General features: G+C 41.3%; 1 protein-coding gene across 7 annotated transcripts in view; it reads right to left on the bottom strand.

The window, feature by feature from the left end:
- TNIK (TRAF2 and NCK interacting kinase) overlaps window positions 1–22,002 on the bottom strand; it is a 397,078-nt gene that overhangs the window by 13,584 nt on the left and 361,492 nt on the right. For 4 of the 7 annotated variants that reach the window (XM_004591298.3, XM_004591300.3, XM_004591299.3 and 1 more), the window contains 6 exons: window positions 19,791–19,975; window positions 8,669–8,798; window positions 5,447–5,611; window positions 4,134–4,245; window positions 3,134–3,304; window positions 1,372–1,515 (listed from right to left, as the gene is read on the bottom strand). In XM_004591298.3, coding sequence (XP_004591355.1) covers window positions 1,372–1,515; window positions 3,134–3,304; window positions 4,134–4,245; window positions 5,447–5,611; window positions 8,669–8,798; window positions 19,791–19,975 — 907 coding nt within the window. Of the gene's footprint in view, window positions 1–1,371; window positions 1,516–3,133; window positions 3,305–3,803; window positions 3,891–4,133; window positions 4,246–5,446; window positions 5,612–8,668; window positions 8,799–19,790; window positions 19,976–22,002 lie in introns of all 7 variants that reach the window. The other 3 variants (XM_058661109.1, XM_058661110.1, XM_058661113.1) reach the window with 1 other exon arrangement.

Raw genomic sequence — 22,002 nt, 5'->3', positions numbered from 1 at the left:
GGTGATGGGCAGACAGGTGACTACACAAGAACTGAACTCCAATAATACAAGAAGAAATTACCTAGTTAGCTTTTATTTGGGGAGGATAAAAAGAGCTGAAAATGCAAAATTAAAAGAAAGAGGGAATTACAGGAATAAGGGAAGATATTTTCTTCCAACAGAAGTACAGCTGGCTCCTTAAAGAGTTAAAACTTTCTTCAGAGTTCAACCCGTGTTGTCTCCTTGGGAAACAGTGGCCAAGTACAGAGCCACGTTCTCAAACTTGGCTGTACAATGGACACATCTGGAGCTATGAAACCTGTTGATACCTGGGTACGACTCCGGGTCTGACCCTGGCCTAGACTGTGGCCTGGATCTTCTTATCTCTCCAGGAGGTTCTAAAATATAGGAGTAGAGATGGTTCATAGTGGATGCAATAAGAGAATACCCTCAGACCATTGAAGACCACCAGAGAGCAAGAAGCCTTTAGTGACACAGACTCCTCCAGGTTTCTCTTTTCACAATAGAGTAATAAAATAAAGACTTCATCCTTGTCTATTTTTTTAAATTAATGAGGGAGAATGCATATGTGCAAGTGAGTTTCATCTGTCAGCTTATTTCCCAAATGCCCACAACGGTAAGGCTGCACCAGGCCAAAGCCAGGAGCCAAGAACTCAGTTCAGGCTCTCCTGAGTATTAAGAACCAACTACTTGATCTGTTACTGTTGCCTACCAGGGTATGCATTGGCAGTAAGAAAAATTGGGATGGAACCAGGATTTGTCCCCAAGTACTCTAATATGGGATTTGAGTGTCCCAAGTGATGGTTTAATTACCGTGCCAAATGCCTGCTCCATCCATATTTATTTTCTAATGCTGCTTTTAGGAACCAGAAAGAAGATTATAGCATGCTTCAGTGCTATGATGCTCATTATTATCCAGTTTTCTTCATAAACCTAATCATCCAATAGGTCAGCTGCACTTGTCAAAAAGTCAGGAATGATGTGAGCAAGGGAAGTTCTTGCACTACAAGCAACAGAGTCCAAATGAATTTCTGCTTAACTACATTTTCCTCTCAGAGACTTAGATTTTGATAGTCTTCAGCTGGTAATAACTGAAGTGGAGATATCTTAAAAGGTTTGTTGCTGAATCCCGACAAAGGCCTACAAATAAGTAGCCTTTGTGAGAGGTTTCTGCCTAACTCAGCTTTGCTGCAGAAGTGAGACTTCTCTTGGGAAGTCAGAAACCCCAGAGATCCCACTCCAGCCGTACTGCTGTAACTTACCGTGTTGTTTTTCAGTTTGCAAGCATCGAGTGTACTGTTTCTTCAGAAATGAGGTGATCACTTTGCCCACCTGTGCAGACTAGAGATTTCAGTCCTCCTGGCAACATACCTGATATTGTCACAAGGACATTCAGTCCTTCTAGCACATCCATCTGCTGAAAGCGCCTCCGGTTGATCAGATTGTAGACTTTGCCTTGCCCACTTCGGTCCAAGAGCATCAGGCCATTTTCAGTCCCCACTAGCAGGTTTACACCTACAAATAAGTTACACAAGATTGACTTTGAATAGCTTTAGCCCTCTGGCTCTGTGTTACTCATAAACATAAGAAACTGTGTCTTGTCAATATTGCTTAGTGGGTGAGTAGGTGCTGTCGTAGGGAATGTAGAAGTTCTGTCAAGGGAATCAAGTCACAGACCCTCTGGTAACGACATTACTGGTTTTTTTTTTTTTTTTTTTTTTTTTTTGTAAAGTGGTAGAAGCCTTCATCACATCCAGTTGTTTATTAGCCTGTATGGAGACTCCTTGTTGAAAGGAGCCTCAACTACACCCATGCCTCTATCTCTTTGCTATGACAACCACCTCTTTCTTGGCTTTCCCTAAGAAACCCATTTCTTTCCAACATCTATCCTCACACCTACTGAAGCAGTGAGTTCCACCCTAGTAACCTTCAGGATAGGGTTTCTAATTTCTATTTCCATAACAAGTTGGAAGAAAAGCCCTTCATCCTTCTCATACCAAAATTTAGGTATTCTGTATGCCATATCATCAAGGTTTTGCTCTGTTTTTCCTACAGAATGATAAATAGTCCAAGAGAAACTGTTAATAGTCTAGGAGTCATAGAAATATAGACTTTGAGATATTTTGCAGGTATCTAGATATAACTTATCCTCTTTTCCATGCAGTAATTCCTTTTACAAAATTTCTGGTAGGTAGATGGTCTTGCCCTTGAGACATTTAATCCTACAATTAACCTCTAGGGAAGTTAATCAGCTATCACTCCAACGCATGTGTTCATACACTGACAGGGTTACAGCTGACTATATTCATGAACATGTAGCTCTCTAAACTCCCTGACTTGAGCAAGGTAGATGTCTACTCTTTGGTTCACATACCAAGCCTTCCAATATTAAATGGCTGCATTGTTCTCTTCTGTCTCCTCTCTAGAGCAGAACCTCTCATCTAATAGCCTCCTAGGCTTGTACTCTCCCCTCTAACCCCTTATGCTTTTGGCTTTTGAGAATTATGTAGCCCAATCCAGCACTAGCATTTTCAATGGACATGGATGGGCCACACACCTCCTGATCTGTCCATTGTATCAGCAGTAACACGGAGCTTGGATAAAATTACATTACATCTGTGTTAAATTTGAAGTCAGCTAAAACTTGTAGGTCTTTTCCATAAGAACTGCAGGTCAAAGCTTTGAACTGTGAGGGATGGTGCACTATTTGTCCTTACTTCAAATTTCTTTTTCTTTTTCCTTTTCTTTTTCTTTTTCTTTTCACTGCCAGTGACACAGTCTTGAGCAACTCACTACAATGCACTTGGCTGGATTTTCAGCTATGCAATGATGGCATGGTCAGGATTCCCAACGCAGGAATTATATGGACCACAGAGACGCAATGTGGGATATAGCACACAGTGCCTGGATACACATGTTAAGTGGCAGCTTATTCTACTGCCATAAAACTGTCATTGACTTTGTCATCCTGGATCTTGAGGTATCAGCTCTATGTATACAATCGCCTTCAGCCTCTCTGAGGTCATAGAGCTCTGAGATGAAGTCTGTAATATCTATGATCCAACCAGGTAACATTCACAAGCTTCTCATGGTTGAGGGTCAATTCATTACTAAGTAGTAAATACCAACATACCCCACAGAGCTGCACAAAGTATTTCCGAGTTGAATCGCTTCTTGTATTTTCTGATTTCTGGTGTGTCGCTATGAGGCCGAATGTTGGTTGGGTTTACATTCACCACTGAGATCTTCCGTGCTTCATTGAGTTTGGCCTGTTCTTGCCTAAGAAGTTCACTAGTAAACAGAGCTTCAAGAAAAAGAATCAGAGACATCAGTGGCATCTTACAAGACAAGTGATGAAGACATGGAGCAGCGGCATCAGAACACTGTGACTCCACCTTGTTTAGTGTGTGTTAACAGTGAAGGCACAGACACTCCGAGGCTACGTTTCCTTTTCAATTATCTCTAGTAGCATAAACTGCAAGCCATTCATAGAAGCAGTATTGTATCTACTGACAAGCCAGGCTTATAAACGTTACTTCGCATGTTTAGGATTTTTAATATTACATCAAAAATTCAATAGACCATCACAACGTCTTGTAATAAACACAAGAAATACTTGCTTTTCATAATCCCACATCAATTAAGAAACCGGCCTGAGCTGACTTTGAAGATTAGTTAGTTGCAGAATTCTAGAAAGCGAGACTGTCCTCTCAATGAGCCAGACTTTTGTGATGGGAAGCACACACCTCAGACTCAACACAACACACAATTATTAGGCATCTACTGTGTGCATAGGCTTGTACCCAGAAACTGTTTTTGGGAAATAGGTGGTGAGTCCATAGGTCGCTGAAGAACAGCTTTTCCTAAAGTTCTCGGATACCTCTGGCTTCCTAGCCAAAGCAAAGCAGAAAAAAAAAGAAAAGGAAGCAAAGATTTGCTTCACGAATTACATAAAATGTAACCATAGAAGCCTTCCCTGTTAAGATAAGGACCAAGAAGTAAATGGCTTACCTAATGAATTGATGATTAATTTCCATATTAAGGAAATTTAGTGGAAAATTAATTTCCATTTTCTTTTCCAAAAGAAAAAAAAAAGCAAGCTGTTTGTACAGCACTGGGGCCTCCTGGCTTACCTGCAGCTGAAGATTCCTCATCCTCTTCATCTTCATCAGTGGGAGATGTCTGGTACACTCGGGGGTCCACAAAGGGCGTGAAGGAGGCTTTGGTGCTGCTCCCCATGCCGTACTGGTAATAAGCAAGAGGACCGAGCTGAACAGATCCACAGACACGGCAGCAGCAAACAATCTAACAGTGTTTGCTGGGCTTCAGACTGATCACAGAGTCTTCACTGGGCATACACGAACCACTGAGTCAAAGCAGGGCACCTCTTCCCAGCCCCTCCTGGTACTGGTTACTCTATAGCCACTGTGCATTAGTAGGGCTGAATTAGCTAGTGAGGATATCACATTTTGGAGTACAGGTTGCATTTAACTCATGTGAACTCACGCAGCATCTCAGTCAAAAATGTTTAGGGGCACTGCTTAACATACTGAGCTGATTTAGGCTTTCTCCTACGACTGTCCTTGTTTCTCCTTCTCACACCGCTTGGAGCTGAGCAGCTTGAACACTTCAAGAACCTATCTATGAATACTGTAAATGAGTTTAAGGAAATCATTCAAACCTCCCTTCATTCAAGTCAAACATAGTGTCATTAACTTCATTTAAATATGAACCTTCACTGTTGGCTTTGAAATTGCTCAACCCTTAGGTTTCTGTCACTGTCCTGGAAGACAGGAGGTCCCAGTTCTGGCCTGAGCTCTATGAACAAACAGCAGTATGCTTCAGGCAAGTCACTGGACCTCTCTGAGTGTAGTATTCCCATCTATAAAAACAGATTTGGGGCCTGGCGGCGTGGCCTAGCGGCTAAAGTCCTCAGCTTGAACGCACCGGGATCCCATATGGGCGCCGGTTCTAGTCCCGGCAGCTCCGCTTCCCATCCAGCTCCCTGCTTGTGGCCTGAGAAAGCAGTCGAGGACGGCCCAAAGCTTTGGGACACTGCACCCGCGTGGGAGACCCGGAAGAGGTTCCTGGTCCCGGCATCAGATTGGCGCGTACTGGCCCGTTGCGGCTCACTTGGGGAGTGAAACATCGGATGGAAGATCTTCCTCTCTGTCTCTCCTCCTCTCTGTATATCCGGCTTTCCAATAATAATAAAAAAAATCTTAAAAAAAAAACAACAGATTTGGGTCCGGATGATATGACAGAGATTTCTACAGCTCTGCTTTCATGATTTCTTTGTTCACATATACTCAGCACAGCTTCACGAACATAGTAGAAACTAACAATGTATGTTTCACGGGGCTTGGCAAGACCTCATTATTGAAGAGAGTGAGATTTTAGAACCGTGGAGCAGAATAGCACTGCAGGGCCATCACACGGCACTTACTTCAGTTCCCGTGTCCATCTCCTGGGGATGGGCAGACACACGGCCCAGGCCGTCCGTTGGTGTCCCCGCTGGTGAATGGCTCTGCTGCACCAGGTCTGGGAGGTTGATGTGGCCAGCAAAGCCATTGCTGTCACTGTGGCCAGATCGCTTCTTCTCTCCAGATGTCTAAGAGGACGTAACACATAGGGGACATCAGAAAGGGACCTAAAAGGTCGTCATATGGGTATGGATGAGGGGAACCTATGAAAACAAGACCAAGTCTCTGTACTCATATTTCATCCATGGAATGGCTCTGGGCTTTGTCACATATGGTGTAGGGGTCTTCTGTCACATATAGTGTACGAGACAGGGTCACCACAAGGTGTGGGAGCTGAGTGGAACTCACACTTCCAAGCTTCTCTTCCATAGTGTGTGTATGTGTTGGGGAGTATATGATATTAATGAATTGGATAACAGATCCTAATGCCATGTTACAATGAAGCAAGCCTATGCACAGCCTAAAACATTGCTGATAAGAAGCAGTAACATGAAATTAATACTAATAACCCACATACAAGTGCTTCTAAGAGAACGAAGAGACAACATTACTCAATTCACAGGCCCTTTAGCATTCACGGGTCAAAACAATGATTAATCCGTTCTAACATGAGTTCTAAAACACTGAAATGATGTAAGAGATTTTTAAAAATGTATTCACATTTATCCTCTACCAGTAATGTTGAATCTCTTAGTAAGGAATTAAGATGCTTTGTGAGGTAGGCAATAAAAACAAGGTCACCATGAATAACAAAGTATGTGAAATGAATATAGCTTCCATTTTAAACATTCTGTATCTGTTAGTGCAGTAGGACAGGCATGCATTGTAGGCAGGTTCTTTATATTACTTGTAACCAAAAAGAGCCTTCATGATGGCAAGCTAGTCTTATGGCTCAGTAAGATGGACATGCATTGGTGAGATCCCAGCTGACACCAGAGGGGTGTGATGAACAGAGGTCCGTGGAGCTCTGAAGAGGCTTTGAGGAGAAAGACCAGGCTGAGCCACACCTACAGGGATTTAATGGCTGGAAAACAGGCAGTAGGTGGGGGAGGGAGAATAAAGTTTCCAACAAATGGATGATCAGTTGAATGAGTTATTCTCCTTCCCCACCTACATGGATGCTCATGTTGGGACACTGAATTAATGGTATGCAACAATAAACTAATCTTACTACTTCTTATTTGTCAGGTTATATTTTAACCTATGTTCCTCTTTTCCAATACATGTAGTTCTATTGCATTTCTACTCAAGGTTTTATGATGGTTATTATTGCATCAGTTTGACTAGGAAATGGAGTGCCCAGATTAAGCATATTTGGATGGGATTGGCATTGGAATTGATGCACTAAGCAGTGAGACATCAACCAGTTCTTTGAAGGCTTGAATAGAAAAAATCAGGGGAGGAGGAATTTGCTCCCCTCTCTTTTTCCTGTCTCCCATTTTGAGCTGGGACATGCCAACTCTCCACAAACCTTCAGATGGCATCTATACAACCAGCAACCCTGCAGGTGGCAGACCACTAGACCTCCTGACCTTCCTAAACTCAGCACCATTTCTTCATAATACAGATATATACATAAGTGTATATCGTGTTTTTCTGGTAAACCCTGGTGGATACAATTTGTTATTTTAAAAACTCATTTTTTGGGGAAGGGCAGAATTTTGAAATTGAAAAAGGCTTTGGAGTCCTCAATAGATCAAATTCTGTGTGAAATTAATGGCTGCTGCTTTTCAAAGTGTTTGATTATAGTCATAGAACAGGGGATGTTTTAGCAACTTCAGCCATTCTGTTACGGTTGAAAATAGAAAAGAAAATGTGTCTCCAAATGTCTGCTTGGAGCTACAGAATCTATTATAAAAACCCGAGAACATTTTAACTCATGTAGGAAACTGGAGTCCTTTTGTTTCAGAATCAGAGGGCAACTCACTCCAGAACATTGTCCCTCTGGTTTTCCCAAGCAAAAAACTATAGAAACCCTCCATGCTATGCTGAAGTTATCCATAAGCGTATGGATTTGGGAAATGTAGACACCAGAAACACACAAGGTCAATTTTACTAGCCAAGTCCACTTTTCATTCCAGGTGTAAGGAGCTTCAAAGCCTGCTTGAAAGATTTGACAAGGTCAAACGATAGACTCCTACCAGGTTGCTTTGTGAATAGTTTTCTTACCTCCCTCCACTGCCACCTATTACCTCATTCATTTCAAAACTATGCTTCTCCTCTTCCTTACAAAAATGAAATACCCTCTGCCCTTTTGGAGCGCAGGGCATTCTTAGTGCTTCCCAACTCTGCTGATTGAAGGAGAGTTACAGATGGTGTATGTGTCAGAGGAAAGAGCTGGCAGTGGTGAGAGGCCAAAGAATGTCAATCCTAAGGACAATGTAAAATAAGATCATTAACTGTTATGGAATGAAAACTTACATTTATTGATCTATTTAATATGATTGTTTATGAAATTTTATAAGAGATAAATGCAAGGAGAAGTCAAACAGTTAATTTTTCGTCCAAGTAAATGAAGGATTATTCTCAAACTTCCATGATTAGGATAAAGTAAAAATGATGGGAGACTTTTCAGGGACCTATTAGATAAAATAGGGAGTCACTGGGTGCTGGGAAGACAGAGGAAAGGAATGTGTGTCTCCCAACAAATGAAAGGATGTTTCTAGAGTTAAAAAACATAACAACAACAACAAAAACAGAGGGTGAAGGGACACTTTAAAACTGATGTGTATATTTCTTAGTACCTTCGGTAAAAACAGTGAGATGGTCTTCATAGCTAATTTAGATAAAATGACAAGGAAACATCACTATCTCTTGGAACTAATAAATATGGTATACAATGGAATCCTCCAAGACAAAACCATGGAGAGAGCAGGCATAACAAATGACATGGTATTCACAGACTGATCACTTCTGTTTTCCTATTGCAGGAAACATCTGGGTTTGCCAGTTGCATAGCCTCAGGCTCAAATTCTGTATTCTAACTTGCATAGTTCCCACTGAAGAGTTTGGGTCCATGTAATTTAGTTGTATTGTAAAAGCGCAGAAAGTTGCAGGAAAGAGGGCAGTGGGCAACTAAAATGACTCGACCATATAGGTTCCCTTCATGCTCCATGCTATGAATACCTTCTAATACCAAACTGCTTAAGAAATGTACTTCCTCTACAGTTTTGATACCAACTCACCTCTCTGATCATCAGGGTTCCTTCTCTTGAAATACTGCTGCTGAAGGTATCCGCATGAGAAGTCTCCAGCCCGTGTGTCCCGACCATTCCCACGTTGTACTGCTCGTTGCTCCCCAGAGCGCCTGTTGGTCTGAAATGTGGAGGGAACAATATTTACAGCAATTGAATGCTTAGGGAATACCTGATTACTGCCCACATTAGCCGTTTTCATTGTGGTACATTATACATAACATTGATCATGTGAAGTATGTTTATGTGACCTTAAATATACTCCATGAATTAAATTTTTACTTGAGAGGCAGAGAGAGACAGAGACACAGTTCCCAGCTCGTGGCTCCATCCTTAGATATCCACAATGATCAGGATCAGGCTGAGCTGAACCAGAACCAAGAACTCAAGCCACTTGTCCCATACGGTGACAGTGATTCAATTAAGTCATAAGCACTGTATTCCAGGGACTGTATAGTAGGAAGCAGATGTCAGGAGCTGGGCCCAAAGGTCAAATTCAGGTATTCCGTAAGACAGTATCTTAACTGCTAGGCCAAATAGCCCACCTATTTATGAATTTTAGTGTCCTGATGCCTGGACAGACATCTCACATCACATTCTTTGTCCTGCAGCCAGAGTGAAGTCAGTTTTCCTGACCTCCACGGGGAAGATGCTGTCATGAACACGGAGCCTCCCAGGCTGTGCATGCTCTCCCACTCTACCACCTTCTGGGACCACAGACACTCAGGCTTTTCTACATGTTCTTCCTTCTGCCTGGGAACCTCTTTGCAACCTGCCTCTCGGCCAGTTCTCTCCCATTGCCCTGATCTCATCTTAGGGGATCCCTCCTTTCTCCTTAGTAGTTTGCTTCATAATTGCTGATTTTTATCTTCCAATTCTCTTTAACGTTCTCCATTTCTCTTATGTATGTGAGCACAGACGCCTTGTCTAGAATCGTCGCTCAGCATTACATACCCAACATGTACCCAATACTCGGCAATAGCAGTGAACAAATAATCATTACATAAAATGGATTTTATATTTTTATAAAGATTCTCAATTAAGAACCTTCTGCTTTACTGATGCATCCCATTTAACTCGGACAATAGTCAGCATTTTAAAAAAAAACTCTACAACCATTCCACATTGCAGTACATTTATTTCCAATTTTTCCTCCCTATTGTGTTTAAGATACAATGACATGGGGCTGGCATTGTGACACAGTAGTAGCTTAGCTGCTGCCTGGGACATAGGCATCCCATATATGGATTCCAATTCCAGTTCCAGCTGCTCCGCTTCTGATTCAATTCCCTACTAATGTTCTCAATGTAGATGGGCTGTCATGGAGTTTCTGGCTCTTAGCTTGGATCTGAGCCAGTCCCAGTTCTTGAGGCATTTGGGGTGTGAACCAGGAGACAATAAAATCTCTCTGTGTGTATCTTTTTCTTTCTCTGTAACTCTGTAATTCTGCAACTTCTGATTTTTAAAATAGATATAATAGCAGAATGTAAACAGGATGCCTACAAGCTTATCGACAGCATATACTGATGCCCCTGTGTGTGCTGCTGCACAGAGCACAGCACCATGGCTGAATAAGGGATGGCTGGCAGAAATGTGAGGGCTCTCATTTACACAACATAGAACATCTCGGCCTTGGATGAGCAGGCAGGCGATGCAGCATAGGCAGACTCTGCTTGGAACTGCATGATTTCTTAGAAGGAGGATTTTGATTTTCAATTCCACAGTTACTGTTTTCCTAATTTATCTTCTCATTTGTTTGAAAGGCAGACAGAGATAGGCAGAGATCTTGCCATCTGCTGGTTCACTCCTCAGATGGTGACAAGAGACATGGCTATGTGAAGTTAAGGTGAAAACGGGAGCCTGGGTCTCCGACAAGTCAAGGGTCCCAAAGCCTTGGACCATCACCTGTTCCTCCCTGTGCTGAGTCAGAAGCAAGGCAGCAAGGCAGGGCTTGAACCAAGAAGTTCCAATATGGGCTGCAGCTGTTTCAAAGCAACAACCCACTCCCTGCCTCTTTTCCAAGTTGTTTTTAAACAGAAAGGTTTTAAGGGTTAATTCCTTTTATGGGTGCTGTGATCATTTCATTCATTTGAGTATTTTGTTTCTCACATATTTAAAAACCATCTCTGGCCTCTTAGATGCCATCAGAGTCTAAGAACTTAACAAACTATTCAACCCGTCTATAATATTTCAGGGGCAGAGGAGATTTTCAAAGAAGTTGAGAGATATTCACCCTGAACAGAAAGACAGACGGATGAGGGTGAATCCAGAAATGGAAATGTAGTCCAAGAAATTTTCTAGAATGTCTACTTTATAGAAACAGCCAACATTTTCTATAATGTTGTCAGATATCTTTTGATATACAAAATTCCCACGAATTTCTGCATGCTACAAATGTCCTCTTCACATGTTTCTTTTTAAAAGCCAAAGCAGAGCACACCGTTCACATTTGGAGGATTGCAGAATTTAATTTTTTATCATGCATTTTTCATTCATTTGAGAAATGGGGAAGAAGTGAAAGGAAGTTAAGTTTCCACCTGCTGATTCACTCCCCAAATGCCTCCAACCGTCTGGATGAGCAGAGAAAAAGCCAGGAGCCGAGAACTCAATGTCTCCAACATAGCTCACAGGAACCCCTGACCTGAGGCATCCCACTGCCTCCCAGTTGCAGAACATTTTTAGATCAGAGAAGTTGTCTTGTTGTCAGTACACTGTGGATCACTTCTCTTTGCTCCTCCTCCTCCCCTGGCTTTAGTGAGATAAGCTTTTCCCAGTTTTTTTCTGTGACCGCTCGATTTCTTTATCTGTTCTTCTGAAGGACAAGTGGGCCCCAGGATTCTTCTTGACTCTGCTTCACCTCTTGTGATCCTCTTGTTCATGACCTTTATTATCATCACTTATTTGCAGAATAATCCTAAATGAATCTGCAATCTGTTTTTGCAGCAAAGTATCCTGCTGTGTCTTAGCTATTCCCACCTAGATGGCCAGTTTTCCTCCCTTCAAATAGCCATCTCAGCTGAAATCATCTTCCTTCTTAAATGGACCTCACTTCCTTCTGCACTGATGATCTGAGTAAGACATTACAGGTCAACAGTTTATTCATTCTAGAAGCTCTGTGTTTATCCTGGGCTCTTTTCTCTTATTCCTCGTCCTCATCCTAGCTCCTGTCCCTTCTGCCTCCCGAACATGTCTGCGATGCTCTCTCTGCTTGTCGCAGTAGGTCTGCGTCCCGTGTCACCTGATCCACAGTCTTGTTGGTCACCCCATCTCCAGTTTCCTTCTGCTTTTATCTCTGCCTTGTAGTTAGGAAGATGAACTCTCCAAAACACAAATCTGACTACATCTTTTCATCTGCTTTCAACCTTCTGCAGTTTTCCACCAGCCACAGGACAAACTGCAAGCTCCTTTCTATGGCCTCTCCATGATCTGGTCCTTGCCAATCTCTACCTGGTTTTGTTTTGTTTTTGCTTTAAAACAAAACAAAACAAAACAAAACAAATCCTGCACTCTGCTTTCACCTCTTTCAGCATGGAATTTATAATAGTTTCCTATTCTCATGATACTAAGAGAACTCTAGTGACTTAGTTGGTCTTGTCTCCCTGGAAGGTTCTTTTCCATTTTCTAAAATCCTTGGGCTAACATCTTCCAAACTGTGGTCCAGGGACTCTAAGCTCTCTGTCTCTCTGCAGTATATCTCATGAGCAATGGCGTCTTCAGGGCCAAGCATTGGACATGTTGTGTAGGGAGTACCTTCTAAGTGTTTATGAAATCATTCAGGGTACATTGGGTCAAAGATGTTATTTAATGTCTCTGGTAGAGATTTCATTCAAGCTTATTGTCAAAGTACATCTGTTCTGACCAGTTCTGAGGACACTTATTAGCATGCTAAAAATGTCCTTAAGACACCCCTTCCCCAGAAACAAGAAGAAGAAATAGCAAATTTGGAAACAATAACTTCACCCACTTTACCTAAACCTCAATCCTTCCCACCCTGATCAACCATACAATCATCATAAAAAATAAAACAATTACAGAAAAAGTCCTTAACAACTAATGTTAAATTTTGCTGTTTTACAATGTCAAATATATTTTTGGCACTGAGTTCCCTAGGATGTACCAAAAATAATTTTGATAGTTAATAAATAACAAAAATATATTGGGATATGCCACAACACATTGTGGTACAGCAGCATCTACAAATTTACAAAAATCGGTGAAAAGAGAAAATATTTCAGAATTCATGTACAACCCACACCAAACTCTAGAAGCTACAACACTGCATATTGGGCCGCACGCTCTTTCAAGGCTTTGAAACAAAACAAAAAACCAGTAGTACCCATCACCGTTTAAAAGAATTTGATGCTCAAAATGGCAGAAATAGAAAAGGTCCTAGTTTTTAACCACTATGTTCATTTGATTTCCAAATAGAGTTAATACTATATTATAGCACAATTAAAATTTATTGAGTGTAGAACTTAAGTGCTTTCATTGCACCCCAAAAATCATCTGTAAGTGTAAAACTGGATACTTCAATAAGCTGGGAGAAAAAGCACACATTGCATATTTGGATAAAAACACAGTGTACAACTTAAATGTGTACAAATTCAATAAAAATTTTAAAACCTAGGAAGAAAATCAGTGAAGAGGCTGGATAATCTCAGGAAAAAAAGTCAACAGTGAGAATTTAGTTATTGCAAATGTATGTGCAACTCCAGTGAAAAGAATGGAAGGAAAGTGACTGGCTAAATAATCCTGGACAACAGCAAAGTTTATAAGACAAAAGGCACAGGGAGGTACACAGTTCATAATTTCAATGTTTTTATGCATGTAAACTGGAAGTGAGTAATTTAAGCAAATGGTAATGCATGATGAGAACCAGCTTTCTCACTGATAGTGTTACAATCTACAGATAAGCAAGGGGAAGTATTTAGAGTGATCCATAAGGGGCCTGCAAGGGCATTTAGCAGGCTGGGCCCCCACCTGTGGTGTCGGCATCCCATAGGGATGCGGGTTTGAGTCTCAGCTGCTCCACTACTTATCCAACTCCCTGCTTATGGCATGGGAAAGTACCAGAGTACATCCCAAGCCCTTGGGCCCTGGGACCCTCATGGGAGACCTGGAGGACACTCCTGTGTCCTGGCTTCAGACCTCTTGACTCCTGCCATTGCAACCATTACAGCTGTTCAGGGAATGGATCAGCAATAGGCAATCTCCCGTAGCTCTTCTTTTTTAACAAAAATAAATAAAATCTTAAAAATTGTATTACTTGAAAAGAATGATCTATATGGTAATGGATTAGAATTGGTGATATGTGTTTTTTTTTTAAGATTTATTTACTTTTACTTGAAAGGGAGACTCACAGACAGAAGGAAAGACACGGGGAGAAAGATTTTCCATCTGCTGGTTCATTTCCCAAAGAGATCCTACTGAGCTGATCCAACGCCTTGGAGCCAAGAGCCTCTTCTGGGTCTCCCTTGTGGGTGCATGGGCCCAAAGACCTGGTCCGTTCTTCATTGCTTTCTCAGGCCACAACCATGTAGCTAGATTGGAAGTGAAGCACCTGGGGTATGAACTGGGGCTTGCAGGTGGAAGATTAGCTTGTTGAGCCACTGCGCTAGTCCCAAGATGTCAGTATTAACTCACATTTAGCTTAACAGATACAGGTGACTACACATCTATTTGCTAATATACATACATGCATGGGGTAATATGTGTGTGTACTTCCTTGCATTATCAATGGAAAGAGACTCAAAGAAATGACACTGCAGTAGCAATGAGCACAGTAAGCACTCATGCATTGGTCTCTACCATCACCCTCCAATTAAAAGAATCAGGGCTCCTGAGAGAAATGATTGATTTCAAGATTGGTACAGAAAATACATGAAATATATATATATATATATATACACACACACACATACATATACATACACACACACACACATATATACACAGTGTCAGAAATTTAGGACATGTTCCAATGCTCACATATGGATGCATGTATACACACAGAGGGGTGTAGAGGGGAACTAGAAGAGCCCTTCATGGTCAAAGACAGAAGAATCTGACCAACAAAATTAGACTAGTGAGGGGACCTCAAGATGTTTGCAGAAAAGTAGAATCAAAAGGCAACTTCATCTTAAAGCAAAAAGATTTGGAAACCCGTGCACAGTTTTTATAACATGCCTTTTCCATGAACTTTTTGGATGACTCCTCCCATGTACTGATTTAAAGAATGTTTGTACCAGAATAAACTTCTCATTTAATTCAGTTTTCATGAAGATTTGGAATGGAAGCTCCCTCACTGGATCATAACAGGAAGTCCAAAATAAATATCTATGACTCTATGCTGATGTAAAGATTGAATAAATTAGCAAATGAAAAAGAGCCAAATCTCCTGTGGAGAAGAATTCCAAATAAATTACATAGTTATCCCAACCTGAAACGAGGGGACTATGACTCCCAGGGCCTTACGTGTGAGCCATACCTAGTGGCTTTCGTGCAAGGACTATGGCACAGGAAGGAGGAGAGGCAGAGAAGAGTCACTTCACAGTGGAAAACTTCAATACTACCTTGGCCAGTCAGTCAGTCAGTCATAGCACCTGTTAACAGGATGTATTCTCGACATAATATGATCAAACATCAAGTTTCCTCTGGGGTCCCTATAAATCTATTGCAATCATGAGAATAATGTCAGAAAGGTTCCAATAGAGGGGTATCTTTAACATATCTACTCAGGAGTCCTCAAACTCGCCAAGTTAATAAAAATTTAATCAAGTCTCAGAAATTGTCATAGCCAGGAGTCGTCTGAGCAGCTTTGAAAATTTAATGTAGTATCTGGGATGAATGAGATCTTTGAAGAGAAAAAGAAAATTAGAGTAAAAACTAAGGGAATCTGAAAAAATAAACAGTGGTAGTTTATAAGAACAGACTAATACTGGTTCAATCCTTATGATATGACCGTTACTACTGTAAGATGCTAATTAGCAGAAACTGTGAGGGCAGAAGGGAGAATGCAGAAAAAAAAGAGGGAGGATTCTATACTTTGTGCTCAAATTTTCTATACATCAAACTATTCTAAGAAATAATTTTTTTGGTAGTAGGAGGGGAAAGAAAATAAATAATAGCCACAATGGCTTAAAATAACAACTGTAACAATCCTTTGTTTTAAAACTGACTTTTCCAATACAGAAACTGAATAGGAAAAATCAGTTGCCCCAAATCCTATAAAGATTATAAAAAAACAAAGCAAAAATGTCCACTGAGTAGAAGGAAAACTGTTACAAATTTACTGTAATTAGGTTGCAGGCTGGGAACAATAATTTCCTCTAATTGGATTTGTCAGAGTAGTCCTGGAAATATTGATTTAACTGGATTACACGCACATTTATTGAGCACCTGCTACCTGAAAGGTCCTAGGTTTTGGCTCTGGGTTGTGGACATAAAAGCTGAATAAAAATGGCTCTGAAAAACTGTTGATATCCATAAGAGCCTTACAGCATAACAAGTATACTCAAATGTAACGCAAGACACTAGAATAGAAGGGACAGGGAAAGGCCATTCCAAGGGGAAGCGTTCTGTTATCGGTAAAGATTCTGTAGATTAATAAGGAGGTCCGTTTGGCCTGAGTGTGTATTAGAGGAAATTCTGGACTCCAGGGGTGTGATAGGTTGTAAGGGGTTGGGATGGAGCGCCTGCAAGCACTCTTTCACAGCATTCATCACTCCAGAGCCTGAACGCAACTGGGAGAGCCAAGAGGACTTAGGGCAAGGACAGCAAGCCCTCCAGCAGTGAGGTCACCACCACGGCTTTTAGTAAGAGTGGGAAAGAGGGGACACAGAGCTACATGGCACTGTTGTTCAGTTGGCCTTCTGTGGGACTTTCTTGAATGGTATAGAACTCTGTGTAGCAGCAGGCACTTCTGGCAACCACTACTGTGCCTTACATCCTGATTGAAGGCACCTGCTGGTACTGGAGGAACGTCACTGCCACCAAAGGATGCCTCTTTGGTTTGCTTGATACAAGGCAGGTCAACTTACGTGTTGTTTTATTTCTATTTTGTGAAACTATTATTTTCCCCTAATCATAAAAGTATTACATAACTGAGGATTTCATAAAAGTTCCTTATTGTTAATATTATGCAGAGGCTATCCCTTTCATGATTTTCTTGTTTCCCTCAATTTAATATTTTTCTTCTACACATAAAGCATTTGGAAATAGTGTCACTGGTATTTGTGGACACTAACTTGGTCATATGCATTCTTTTAAGCTATACTTTCATCAACAAATACTAATTTGTTTAAAGAAAAAAAGCAGCTGTTTTGAAAATCAGAATCCACAGCTGCTTGTCTGAATGGCAGGGACTCCAATACTGAGAAAACACTTCTGTGCACACTTCATGGTCCCGACGTGTGTTGTATTTTCATTTTCTGCTCTATAAATACATAGTCCAATATGTAATTTTTATATTAACAATAGAAAATAAAAGGAATAAGAACGTCTACAAGGAAGACTCTAACTGCAAAATACTCTATATCTAAAGGAACACATGTTTAATAAGGAATTTTTAATAGTGTGAAGTTTGTTAGGCCTGTGACTGTCATGCTTGAGAACAGATTGTATTCATTGCACAAACACAGAAAATATATGCATAGTATTTATCACGTTGGAATAAACATACATATATTTGCATCTTTCAACTTTCTAGTGTATCTCGTATATAATTAAATGTTACTAGATTATGTAAATTATATTAAATATGCTTTAATGGATGATGATCTGTTTCTAAAATTTACCCTTTCTTTAATAATCACATCCAGGACAAGCACTCCATCATCACCTTGTTTCTTACCTGAACTATCAGCGCAAAGCTTATAAGGCTTTTTACCAGTCTCTAGTCTGCCTCTTTCCGAATCGTCTTGCTGGTCTCTTTCGAACACAGCAATGATAGTGTCATTCCTTCCCAACACAGCTTCAACAGCTCCCAACGACTGCCTGATAAAGCACTCACCTCCTGGTCTGGTTTCACAAGTCCAGGCTCCCTCTACACCGCATACTTTCTATGTTCCCACCAAACTCACCTTGGGTGTCTTCAGGTCTTCCCCTGAGATGCCAACATTACCTGTGCTCTTGTCTGCGTTGATGCCTTTCCCTTGTGTCTTAAAGAGATATGGTGTAATCCAAGTGTCTTGGGTTACACCATGCCTCTTTAAAGTTAGGACTTGGCAGATTCAGCGTGCGGGAGTTAAATGTGAATCACAGTCACCAAAGGGGACTTTAGGCACCATGCAAGAATAGAGGGAGCAGAGAGATGTGTAAAACAGTCTGTCCTTGGGATCTCACAATTCAAGAGGGGGAGGACAACACTACATCAACATCACTGTCATCATCATCATCATCATCATCATCTCCTGAGTCAAGTGACTCCATGAATAAACAGGACTAAACATACAATACAGCGACAGAAAAGAGGAGAGAACAGACTTGACCTGTGGGGGATAGCCTGTGAAGAAGTGATTTTTCAGGAAGCAGGAAAGTGCTAGACAATAAAAAGAAACCCAGAGTGGTCTACTCAGGAAGTTTTAGGAAGGTGGATCTTTCTGGAGCGGGGGAAAGGCTGCCTTCAGAGGTGTAAGGATGAATAGCATTGCTAAAACATGACAGAGGGCTTAAGCCAAATGCCCTGCTCCTTTCCTCACTGCCAATGGTTATTCTAAATTTCGGTATCAGCCTGCAGCTTCCCACGTCTACTAATGTTTGCCTCCAACTAGAATATAAACTTTGGGAAGGCAGAATCCTACACATAGTGACTATTTCAGCAGTCTTAGTTTCACAGTTGACTTTCATCCTCATAGCTGCGTGCTCAGCGCATAAACGGAATTCAGAGCATTGGTGAGAAGAAGGCAGCAATATTGAATGAAGACCAACACACGGAAACGACCAGTGTGGGTGGCAGAAATGTTCTGGTTAGTGATTTTGCCTCTAGGACAATTTTATTTGTGATTAAAAGGGCAATTTCATACACTTGGTTTCAAAATGTCATATCTTAGCACATGTGTGTTTGTCAATAGCTGGATAACCAACAGTAAAATAACACGTATGGATTTTCACTATGATAATCAGATTTGCTTCTAAGAATTGCTTGAGTGAAATGATGATTAATCAATCATTCCCTTCAGACTGGCAGTCATGCTTCTCCAAACTCCACTGGCAGAACAAACATTTTTGGCCTGTGGTCTTATGAGCAACCAGCAACTGAGTCAGAGCTGGAGATAAACAGAGGAGGCGTGGAACTGCCATCCTGTTCTATCTGAGTTAACATAAACCAGTGAAGGGGCACTTGTGCCTATTGGCAGGGAGGAAACAGAATGGGCATAAGGATCAGATCTTTTGTATGATCTACTCTCATGATAGAAAAAAGAAAAGGAAAAAACGAAATGCTATTTACTACTAGGGGGAACACAGGTAGCTATAAATGAGGATATAATCGCTTCTCGGCCTTCTGGCTAAGATCAAGTGTAAATGTAGATATAAATACACAAAGAGATTGACAAAGCATGGAAAGAAGACACGGGCTACAGAGAAAAGATGAAAGAAGACAGGAAACGAAGGGGACGAAGCAGGACACACCAACAAGGAATATTCAAATGAGACACTTGCAAGTTTCACTGCTTGATTATATGATGTCTGATTTGCAGGCTGGGATGTTAACCTGCACTGTCAAGTGCATTACTTCCCATGTGCTGATGATAGTGGTGATCCGTGTAAGATGAACAAATGTCTCATGTTGTTCACTGTCATTCCTAGATATCACTGTGATTGCACAGTCTGGTTGCCAAAGGTAAAGACCCAAGCAGAGTCACCAAAGGGACAGATAGTCCAATGGCAACAGGCAGGTAAAATGTGCAGTCTTGGAAACACAATGTGGTCTAAATGATTGTGTCTGTGGGGCAAAGGAATCCTAAAAAGTCTTCTACATTCAGAGAAACCCAGATCCCCAATGTCGTTTCATCTTGTTAGAGACCCACCCAGGCTCCTTTATGTAACTCATGTTTTCTCTTGCAAGAGATCTCTAGGTCCCTCCTTGTCGATGTTTACATTATGATATTCTTACATCAGTCTGGGAATGTCACTGACAGCCACTGTTCCATCATGGGTCTCGCTCTCGCCGTCTTCCTCCTCCTCTTCACTACTCTCCGACTCCTCACTGGAGGAGGAGTAGTCGGTCACCTTCTTCAGTGGTCGGTTTGTCTCTTCAATGCGGAGTTCTCTCAGTTCTTTAGCCAATGCTGTCAGATCCTACAAACAGAGACGCTCTGCTTAGTGTGTGTGACATGTCTAGAGGACCCCAGGGACTTCTCTCAGCAAATCAGGGTTCCAGCTTAAGCAACAAGAAAAGAAGCAGCTGTCTATAGAACTGTGACAAACATAGTTACTGCATGGAGCTAAGGAAACGATGTTTGCAGCATGTAGAAGCTAGAGAAAAAAGATGAAATCCTTTCACACTTTGTTCAAGACCCATAGCAAGACTGAGACTGTTGAGTTTCAAATATATACGTATGTATATTGTGTGCATACACATATACGCGGACAGGAAGTTCTCATTTTACTTCGGGAAGGTGAAGTTGGGCACCCTCAGAGTTTATGGGAAAATGCATGGGATTAGAAATCGCTCTGCAGTGTTCCAGGGTTCCCACCCAAGCCATAGCAATGGCCTCTCCCCTCTACCTCTACTCTGCCACATCTATCGTCCGTCCCAGAATAATCCCAAGGTTCCAGCTACTCTACTGACTCATCGAGTGCATCATCATTTCCTGGAGAGCAGAGGCACCGCATCAAATGATGGCCCACCCAAAGCCTGGGCTCGCTGCCATGTGGAGCCAGAACAGAACAAAACTAGAACCAAAAACAAAAAACCCGAGTCCTCGCTCACAAGGACGGGAGTCTCATGTTCTTTTGTTTTCCATTCCAGTTCTCCATCAGACCCCCTGGTGGAGAACACAGCAACAGAGGTGCAGAACTCCCAGAGGGAGAGACAACTTTGCAGGGTCCAGGAGGATGGTGAAACCTTTAGCCTTATGGATGTGATGAGGTGGCGTTGGGTCACCAGGCACATGGCGGGCTGAGTGTCTGACTGCCTCTGATCATTCATGCTTTCAGAGCAACGCGGGAGAGAGAGAGAGAAGCAGTTCTGCCACAGCATGGCCACTCTACTTTGCATGGGTTCAACTGCCCATGGTACAGCATGCAGAGAGGAAGAGGCAACTGGACGTCAGTCTTACCATTTCTCCCTATATAGGGACCCATGTGGGAATCAGAGCATTCAGTGAAAGACAGGGAATTAGGAAGAAAAAAAACTCATTGAAAAATACTAAATCCCACAGTTTTCTTATGGCCATATTCTCTCTTTACCTCAATGCAGAAATGTATTTGTTCAATTCACCTGATGTAGGATCAGCACAATCTAGGTGATCTAGATGATGATATAAAATCTATCCAAATCGATAAGAAACTAATAAATGTGTGTAGTTCAATTATCATTGTGATTTTAACAACATAGTAATGGTATAGCATGTTTCTCTACAGCCACCTGTAAGTCAGACATGAGTATATCGGTTAAAACTTGGAGTCAGAACTTCCACATTGTATTTAAATTCAGTAAGTTCAAAACACCCAGGAGTTCAATGAAAGGCACATTTCTTTCTGATGTCATAGAACTCAAAGGGCAAGAAACAGTGACTTTTTAAGGAAAAGGTTAAGTGTGTGAAGACTCAAGGTGTGGACTAAATACACGAACACACTCGCCTGGGTTCTTCCATGCTGGCACAAACACATTTGCCCAAACACATGCCTTCAGTTTCAGTGGGTTGTCACCCCATCCAAGCAGGTGAAAACAGAATTGCATTGAAAAGGATCAATGATGTTTAAATATAAAGAGTGTCAAAAAAGGAAATCTATCACATAGTTAGAATCTTAGGCAGTTTTATTCATGGTGTTTGTTTGTTTGTTTAGCAGGAGTGGCAATAAGCCAAAGTTGGAAAAACTAACATCTGCTTCTCAACCTTTGACAGTTTTTCCTCTGAACAATTGCCAGTGCTTATCAAATGGAAGAGAAAGTGGAGTGTTTGTTATGCTTGAATAGTCTAATATCACCTAGATATTTGCTAAAGCAATGAAAAGGATATCATAACCTCACAAATCAATAAAATAACAAATTACTTTGTATTTTGATTTCTTTATAGTCGGCTCATATTAGGTTTCATCAAAGAGAATTAGCATTTAAAATGTTACTTGTCATTAAAAGTTACATTTGATTATAAATTTAA

This window comes from Ochotona princeps, chromosome 3, assembly GCF_030435755.1.
Source record: "Ochotona princeps isolate mOchPri1 chromosome 3, mOchPri1.hap1, whole genome shotgun sequence".
Taxonomy (NCBI): Eukaryota; Metazoa; Chordata; class Mammalia; order Lagomorpha; family Ochotonidae; genus Ochotona; species Ochotona princeps.
The sequence above is the reverse complement of the archived record's forward strand: the minus strand, read 5'-3'. Positions and strand labels throughout refer to the sequence as shown.